Here is a 9,588-nt window from a genome sequence, read left to right as displayed (position 1 = left end):
CCTTTGGAGTGAAGTTACTTTTCACTGATTAGGGGTGACTTAAAATACTGTTATGTCATCTTATTGGAGGGTTACAATTTATTTATAGACAGTAACCAAACAGAAGTTGTACTTAAATAAATTTCCATCCCTGTCTTCTCTTCTGAAAGAGCTGGTCTGTCCCTACTGACATAGATTGATCCACGTCAATCACTGTCTGTAGGAAGTTCTAAACTATGTATTATATGGCTGCGTGCTTTATTTTCAGGCTGGCATACAGGACAGTAGGAGGCTGGGATGGGACAAGGAGGTCTTAGTCCTACTATGCCAGCATGCATGTGTAACTTCTTAATGGCATTCTTACCTTCTGAGCAGCGAGGCCAAGTAATTAGATTTAGGGAAGTTACCCAGGATTATATGGTTGCGTGGAGTGCTTTCAGTGCCGTAGCCCTGCTAAAGTATGGAGAAAGCCATGTTAACTCTTCAAGTTATCCTGCAAAATGACCAGGGCTGAGATTGAACAGTCATGGTTCCTAAAGCACATCCTTCTCTTTCACGCATGTAGCTCTTATTAGTACAAATATTCTCTAGTTAGGGTTGTGGCTACTGTATGAACCCTTTAACAGCTAATTAAAGCATGCTTTGGAAGTTGGGGAGGTTCTCCTGTTTGCATAATCTGGGATTTCCTGATTTCTTAGAAGAGTGGGATCTAATGGCTTACATGCTCAAATGCTCTTCCATCACTACTTAGGAATTTGGGAATACCACGATCTATATGGGGAAACCAGCTGTTACATTTCCTAGAGTGAGGGAGTGTGAGCCTGTGACACAATCCTCCCTAATGAAATTATTTGGCATTGGGGAGAGGAAGATGCCCTTCATTTTTTTCTTTTTTAGTTTCAGCCTACTGCAAAAACAAGGCAAAGTTAAACGTCTTGTTCAGAGGCAGATGTTAATCCTCACCAATGGTACTGCTGTTGCCCAGAGGCTTTCCTGGGGGTCTCAGTCTGGGTGGTACGTGTTAGACCTCTGCCCCTTATTTTTCTGTCACAACAGCCCTTAGTCAAAGGCACTTTAACAAATTTTGATCAAAATGCTAGGCACCACACATTTAGCTTCCTTAAAAATGTATGGATTTAATTCCTAGGCACCAACATACTCCCTTGGAATTCTAGTTTTAGACACCTGTTTCTGCTACTCTTTTGAAACCGTATATTTTTCTAGTAATGTGTGGGTCACCTTAGGTGTATAAAAATTTATGTTTTGTGCTCGCCTTTTTCCACAGAATTGATACAGCACACCTCATGTTAACCATCTTTACCCTTGGTGCTCATAAGTAAATGAAAACTAGGGAGCTGTAGGCACACATCCCTCCAGTGAAGCTGTTTACATTCCATAGTTTGGGATTTTTTTTTTCTTCGCTATTGTACTGTGCAGTTTTTTTGCCTGTTCTAATTTGCCATGACGTGGTCAGTGCTGTTTCCTTCCGGCTGCTTGCAAGCCTGTGGTAGAGATAAGGATACATTTACAGTGCATTTTTAACAAGAAGCTGAAGATCTGCTCTGTGTAGGAACTAAGAATTTATTTACTGGTTTCATCTGCGTGACACTGTGGGAATCAAGACCTAGAGCATTTTACTTGCAAAATAACAACTTTGCTAAATTCGAACTGTGTGCGAAGAAGAAAGGTGATATACTTGAGAGATGCTACAGCTGAGTAGGTCAGTCTGGGTTTTGTATTTTTATTTTGAACATACCTTAAGGATGAGAGTTACTAATGAATGTGAAAGCAGTGTATATGAATCAAATGAAAAGGAGGATTTTCTTTTTGGTAACGTTCATAACTTTTTCTTAGACTCGTGCTTTTAATATGAAACACTTTGAAACTGATGTCTAACTTCGTGAAACAGTTTTGGTTTTAAGGGAATGAAAATTACTCAGTATTAGTCAGTAAAAGTAACACCTCTTGAAGTTACAAAGGTGTCTGACTTTCTTAGAGTTAGAACAGTTATAGTTGGGAGCAAGCTTTATCAAGACTACTACAGAACAGAAATTGGCTGAAGCATTATAACTTTTGCAGAGAAGCATTATAACTATTGCAGAGACATCCTCCTCAGAAAATGTTTTTCACATAGCAATTATTTTTTAATTATAACTTTTTAATTTTTTCCCTCCACAGTGATAAAGGCTATCAAAGTGTAAAGAACAACTCAGGAAAGGATTTTCCTTGGTTTGTTTCCCTTTGAGAAGAGAAGAACCTGGGAACACTGATGATCTAAGAAATACGAACACTGATACTTGAATCATTTTTGTGATCCTGTCTTTCTGCCCAGCTGGACCTTGGTGACGTTCTCTGTTCTTTCACATTCAAGAAAGTTTTTCTTCATATGTGGAGCTGAGACCTGGGAATGCATTATTATGGCAGCAGTTGTACAGCAGAATGAACTTGTGTTTGAATTCGCCAGCAACGTCATGGAGGATGAGCAGCAGGTATGGACTGGTATAAGAAACCATTTTGGTACAAGTTAGTGCTAGGAATGTTATGAAAACATGAGAAAAAATGCGGTGTAAAAAACAAAAAAGCAAATGCTGAGGTCATTACTGTTGCAGCAGATCTTTGTACTCTTTCAAAAGCTTCCTGTTGCTTCCTGTAACTTACAAGGGCAGAACAGAAATTGGCTGAAGCATTATAACTTTTGCAGAGAAGCATTATAACTATTGCAGAGACATCCTCCTCAGAAAATGTTTTTCCTGTGTTGCTGATTTGTGCCAGTAGAATCCATTCACTTGTGGTGCAGAGTTTCCAAAATTTGTGTATTTGATAGCAGTTTTAACTTTGCTAGTGTGCTAGGATAAAATTCTGAGCAAAAGTAACAGTTGCACTACAGATGACTAGAGGAGCAGTAGTTACCTGCTCATTGCTTTTCACAGATTGATTTCTAAGTTGTGTTACTGTATGCTGACTATTCAGAAATAAACTTCAAAGTAATTTAAATTGGTTTCTTTCACACTGCAGGAAAAATAAGTCTGTTTCTCTCAGAGGAGGCTCTCAGTTAGGTGTTGATTATCTGAACCACATCCTGTGAGTCCTGAGGCTTCAGTGAAAGATTCCTATTGTAAAACTCTGGCAGCTCCTTCATAGGTGGTGGTTAATAGTAGGGTTTGCATTTATTAACAAGAAATTATGTGTCTGGGTGCTGTGAAGAGGCAGTTCTTAAAAGGCTGAGAAGTGCCATGACAAACTGTTCCTCTTTTCGTGAATGTGAGAAGTGTTTATCCTCCTCTCTTCCAAAGATACTTCTGGCTTTATTTCCTTGTCTCTAGGTTTTCCGTATGGCCTAATATCTGGCTGCATCAGGGGCCTGTTTCAGCTGTCAGAGTCAAGTGATCATTTCAATGAATTGAATGTTGTCTATGTCTAAAGTGCTAACTCAGTTTTGGGTGGAACTCATAAAGTAACTTCCTTCCCTGTATTTTTCCAGAGCCCGTGGTAGCCTGGGGATTTAGATATGGGAATTGCACAAACATAGCTGAAAACGAGCTTTATTTATTACCTCTGTTTGTTGTTCGTTGCTAGCTTTATGAGCCAGTGGGAGAGTAGAGAATTGAGATAGGGAAGGCTACTTCAGTGTGGTTTCTAGAAGAGGTAGTGCAAGCAAACATGGTTTCGTTCAGTTTAGCTATACATTCTGCCTCTTGTAATTTCTTCAAATGCTCACCGGAAAAACTTTAAAAATACCAAAAAGCACTCAACAGGGCAGTAAAACCTTCCTAAAGAGAGCTCTCTCTAGCTCCAAAACAGACTCAACCTTGGCATTTCTCATAACCTCAACTCTACTTAACCCTACTCCAGATGAAGCCTAAGGAAAGAAAGCATCCTGTAGCATACCCTAAAGGTGTGAAACTCAAAGATGAGAAAGGCCAAAGAGAGAGGCTGCATAGCAGAAAGTCCGTTGCTGCAAAGAGTTGGACGCACGCTCCTCTTAAATCACTGGGCTGACTTTGTTCAGATAGCAAAGATGCAGCTAGCCAGCTAGCTGGCTGCACAGAGGTAGATCTTAAATACTCAGGAGTTCTGCATAGGAAAATATCTGAGAAGCTGTAACAAAGTTGAGCTCAGAAAAAGATTTATAGTGCAACATTAACCCCAAAAGATTGCTTATTCGTTGTACCTTGTTGTTCTGCCTCTTACAACATAGGGGCTGTTGCTATGCCTCAAGATTTTAAATTCTGGACAAATTAGTTGTATTTAGGGATGGATAACTCCATTTGTGTATTGCAAAAATTTTAGCTCTGGAAGTGCTCGGTGTTGGTCAAAAGCGATTTTTGAACTTCATTAATGTACAAAAGCGGACATATTTATGCAAAGGTGTTATTTAACTGATGTGTGGAAAATTATTTTTGCAATGCCTCCAAGAGCTGGTACTACAAGAACGTTGGTACTTTTCTCCTTCTCAAAGCTTTGCCTGGAGCCCCGTTGTGCTAAGAACGGGGCTGTGTGTCAGGACATGGAATAGTTGCAGGGAGAGTTTTGGGGTCTAGATGGAAGCTACATTCAGTATGTCAGGGAAGTCATAATTCTTTGCTCTTTTATTTTTTTTTTAATTAAGTCTTGGTTAAATAGCTGTAATTTATGAACACTCCACATGCAAACGTAAGCATTCAGGCAGTGGCAGATGCCAATGGGAGGGACTCAGTCATGTGGTTCCATGTGAACAGGAAATGCTCTCTCTTACCAGCTTTATCCTTTTCAACTTAGAATATAGGAATTTAAAATTCTTTTTTCTTGGAGAGTTCATTTAGCGCATTGTACATGTACTTTGAGGAAGAAATGGGATGAAAATATTCTTGTAATTTTGAGAAGGGAACAAGTGGCTTGCACTAGTGCCACTGATAACCTGACAGCTGCTGCTGTGTGTCAGAGGTCCTTGTTAAATAGATGGTTTGGGTTTTTTTTCCCCTCTTCTTTCTTTTTGAGAGAGACTGCAAGTGTAAAACCGGGCAGGAGCTCCTACAGGCTTTGGCTGAGTCAGCGCCACTGCCTAAAACTGCTTTTCTTCATGTCTGCAGCTTCTTCTCTCAATGTCTTTTAATTTAGCCCTTCGTTAACTTACAGTTAACATGAAATTTGGTCAGGACATTCCTGTTTTAAAAAGCTGAATAAAAGCAATCACAGAGGCTGAATCCATACTAGGAATGTTTAAATGGTGCCTTAGACATGCTGAATCAGCACAACGTTAGCTAGCAGGGTCCCCAGCATGACTGCTCTGTGCCAACAGGCACTCTCTCAAGTGGCTCTAAAGCCTGTAGTAACCTATGCCTGAAGGTACCTTCTGTTTCTTTGAGGGATGTTTCTCTCACCCCTTCTGATGCGAAGAGTGTCCAAGCCCTTAGGTTGGTCCATGACTTCTGCGCCATCTTCTCGTGGCCTTGGTTTGCTCTTCCATGTTCCCTGGTATTGCCATGGGCATTCTGAAACATTAAGTCACCCAGTCAAGTCCAAGGTCTACATTTTTTGGCTATTTCCAGCTCCTGCAGAAAGTGCTCCCTTATCTACTTGCAGTTTTCTGAAGACTTTAAGAAAGTGATTGTGAGATCTGTAAAGAGGTTGACTCCCCAGGAAAGCAAGCGGCAAATACAGGCTAGGCAATGAGCAGATTGAGAGCAGCCCTGCAGAGAAGGACTTTGGGGTGTTAGTGGATGAAAAACTGAGTATGAGCCAGCAGTGTGCGCTTAGAGCCCAGAAAGCTCTAAGCATCCTGGACTGCAGCAAGAGAAGAGTGGCCATCAGGTCGAGAGAGGTGATTTCTTTTCCCCTCTCTGCTCTGGTGAGACCCCACCTGGAGTACTGTGTTCAGCCCTGGGACCCCCAGCATAAGACAGACATGGATTTGTTAGAGCAGGTTCAGAGGAGGGCCATGAAGATAATCAAGGGCGCTGGAGCACCTTCCTTATGAGGACAAGCTGAGAGAGTTGAGGTTATTCAGCCTGGAAAAGAGAAGGCTCTGGGGAAATCTTATTGCGGCCTTCCAGTACTTAAAAGGACCTACAGGAAAGATGGGGAGGAACTCTTTTTATCAGGGAGTGTAGTGATAGGATGAGGGGTAACAGTTTTAAACTGAAAGAGGGTGGAATTAAATTAGATATTAGGAAGAAATTCTTTACTCTGAGGGTGAGGCACTGGCACAAGTTACCCGGAGAAATTGTGAATGTCTTCTCCCTCCAAGTGTTTAAGGCCAGGTTGGATGGGGCTGTGAGCAACGTGGTCTAGTGGAAGGTGTCCCTGCCCATGGCAGGGGGATTGGAACTAGAATATCTTTAAGGTCCCTTCCCAAACCATTCACTGATTTATCTGCTTTCAGCTTCCTCTCTGAAACTTGGTAATTTATCAGATGCTGGGCATGGGAATGCCTTTACAGTCAAAAGGCTGCCTCTGCTGTTGGCACAGGCAAGAGAAAACCAAAGCCTCTTTTCCTAGTCACCAAGGTCACTTTACCTAGTTTTGTTTAATTGTATTTAAAACAAAAAAAAATTTCACGGCCAATGGTATTGCAAGTCTGAATTCTTTTGTTCTGTTATAAAAACCATGTTTTTTTCACTGAGTTTTCTTTCTCTCTCTTTTTTTTCCCTGACATGTAGCTTTTCCTTGCTCTTACCTACTGCATGCCTTTTTTCCCACCAATCATTCACTTGCACAGAATTTATTCCACTTGTTAGAAGCTAGTCACCATATTCCTGGGACAAGTTATCTTCCTTAGAGGACTTTGTAGTATGAGAAGACAGTACCTCCAGAGCAGGAGAAATCCCCTTCCTTATTTTCCATTTCCACAACCAGGATGGTATTTTGATCTACTCACAGTTGGTGGCTGCTGAAAATACTCAGAGCAAAAAGAAACACTTTGTCAGCATGTCAAACACCCAGGAAGGGTTTGAGAGCAGGAAGGAAGATGCTGCCTTCAGCCCTGAGAGGAGAGCAAGGTTCAGTTTTCAGGGGAGCATGACTAATGCTTTCAGGGACCTGTTCACGGGCCCTTCCATGGACTTCAGCATCTGTCTAAAGCTTTGCACTCCCCTGAATTGTTAAAAGGTTGGTCTATAGGACAGGTTTGTCGATAAAATACAGTGAGGAATTTCGTGTCGTAAGACTCGACAAGATTTCAGCAGTAACTTAACTCCTTTATGCGTCCAGCAGACATGGGAGGTGCGTTGAAGTCAAGCCAAAGCTTTGGCAAACTTAGGGTGTCACGTTTTAACTATATTTTGCATGAGAAAGGTGAAACAGCAGAAGTAAGCAAAAGGAAAAAATAGAAAAATTGTTCTATGGGTTTATATATTGATTTCTTGAAAATCATTGCTGACACCTTAATTTGGGACTGTGTTGTAAATTTTGGGGTACTTTGCAGTATTCCTTTTTGTTAGTGCATGTAGAACCACTTTTGTCTTAGAAATAAATTATTTTGTGATCTTGCTATTAGAGAGGTAATTTAATTTGTCTTAATTGAATCACTACCTTTAGTCCTTGATTTAATGTTTTCTCTGTATGTAATTCTCATTAAACACTAGCATCAAAGGGAGCCACAGTAAACACAGGTTCTCCTGCAGTTCTAAATGTGTACAAAGTTATTCCTGGGTCTCAAAACAGATCTACAGGAAGCTTTGTCTCGGCTCTTAATGGGGACTCAGATGCTTTCCATGAAATCGGGAACATTATATTAGTATAGAGGTGAGATTTTACCTCTCAACAGTCATATATACATCTGCATACAGTAGCAGTAGCTTTTTAAACTGAATGAAATGCTTGTTCGTGAAACCATAACAGATTTCAAATATTGTACAAAAAAGTGGTGATGGTTTCCACAAAAATGCATTTCAAATTAGATTTGTTTGCAGTTGCATGAATGCTTTTATCTCTGAAAGCATATTATATATTTGTTCCAGCTTTTCCTTTTTAGAACCATGGCAGGAAAAAAAATCCATGCATTGTACCTCCTCAAGGTACGAGTTGGAAGCAGGTGTAGCAATGGTTTTAAAATAAAGGCCACAGAAGTGATATGTACTCTGACTTTTCCAGTTCAAAGCTGTTATTAATTTAAAGAAAACCATATTTAAAGTGTCTTACCATGAGTGTATGCTTTTGCGATTGACTCTAGTCTTTTGGAAGCATGGCGTGTCAGCAAACTCCAGCGCCAAGTCCAAGGGAGGAGGCATTCCCCTGCCAGAAGTGACAGACACAGTGACCATGTTGCAGTATGTGTATAATGGTTGTTCATAGATGTGATCAAAATACAGTTTAGCCTTGCAGAGCAAATAACATCTGGTCATACGGATCAAAACAACTGCTGCTAAAATGCATGACAACAGTACTGTTCAGTACCACGGGAAACCTTTCAGTGCGCAGTGAAGTAATTTCAGTAACATATGAGTGCTTGGGCTTTTGTAATAGCAGAGTAGGGTGTAATATAAATAGGGCTTTAAGAAACTTAGCTGAAAATGTGTGACAAGCCGTTGGTTCTACCTGTGTTTCATTTATTATTCTGAAACAGTTTTGTATTACTTGTTCCCGCTAAAGAGTAACAGCAGTGCTGGGAATGGTTTTGCATCTCAAGGCCAAGTCAGTGACGTGAGCATCAGTCATTAGAGGAGGACAGGGCTGAGCCACAGTAATTTTTTTACCCAGAAGAAGCTAATGTGAGCCTTACCCTAAGCAGAGGCAAATTGAAATGTTGCCGCAGATGCTGCAGCTATTGAGCTGATACAACGGCAGGAGGAGGAGGGAGCGCCTCGTTTCGAAGACATAGCAGAGAAGACAGCTGGCTGTTTGAGCATGTAGCAGATGGATGCCTACATCAGAAATGGACACCCCAATGCCACCACCCTTTTGTAGTTAATGGAGAGGTGTAGATGTTTTTAGGGCATGTTTCATCCTGTTGAAGGATCCTAAAACTGAGCCGGGAAATTGTGCTCTAGAAACACCCATTTCTCTCTGTTGGTTCTGAAGAAACGGCTCTAGGTTCCTAGCTCCAGTCCAAGTGCTTGCACCACAGATGTCTGAAGTTAAATGACACTTAGTGTCTATGAACTAGAGTAGGATGAGAATTCTGAAGTCATCTTACTTGTATCTTCCCTGCCTGAAATCCGTAGTGTTTACCTGCTCAATACAATACTGAACAGTTACTTGCAAAGCCTGACCTCTTCTTGCTTGCAGGTGACAGGAACCTGAGTGGAGTGTTGTATGTAATACTTTCTTTTTATTCTTTTTTTTCTGTTAATGTAGTTACATATATGGGTGTAAAATAGATGTAAATTACATCCCGAAAGTTATATACTGTGGCATATTACTGAAATTGAGGTGTTTATTTTTAGAGCATGGATGTGAGGAGGCTTAATGGCCCATATTCCTTCTAGTTTATGGAACATATTGTTGAAAATAAAACCTTTTTTTAATGCATACAGTATTTTATTTTTCTTCTCTTCTTACAGTGCTTTGTCTTTTTTATTGATGTGGCTTTTATTTAACCAAATCTATTTGTTTAGTCATGCCTGGAAGCAAGTAGGATCAGAAATGTTGGGATCAGTTAATGAACAGCACACATAATGTGAACACGATTCC

At 40.6% G+C, this 9,588-nt stretch overlaps 1 protein-coding gene across 3 annotated transcripts in view; it reads left to right on the top strand.

Annotated features, from left to right (window-relative positions):
* Positions 1-2,158: 2,158 nt before the first annotated feature.
* The window catches only part of ELF1 (E74-like factor 1 (ets domain transcription factor)), a 39,989-nt gene continuing 32,559 nt past the window's right edge, over positions 2,159-9,588 (top strand). For 2 of the 3 annotated variants that reach the window (XM_010145309.1, XM_010145307.1), the window contains exon 1: positions 2,397-2,468. In XM_010145309.1, coding sequence (XP_010143611.1) covers positions 2,397-2,468 — 72 coding nt within the window. Of the gene's footprint in view, positions 2,469-9,588 lie in introns of all 3 variants that reach the window. The other variant, XM_010145308.1, reaches the window with a different exon arrangement.

Source organism: Buceros rhinoceros, unplaced genomic scaffold, assembly GCF_000710305.1.
Source record: "Buceros rhinoceros silvestris isolate BGI_N320 unplaced genomic scaffold, ASM71030v1 scaffold6641, whole genome shotgun sequence".
NCBI lineage: Eukaryota > Metazoa > Chordata > Aves > Bucerotiformes > Bucerotidae > Buceros > Buceros rhinoceros.
This window is presented reverse-complemented; position numbering and strand designations above follow the sequence as displayed.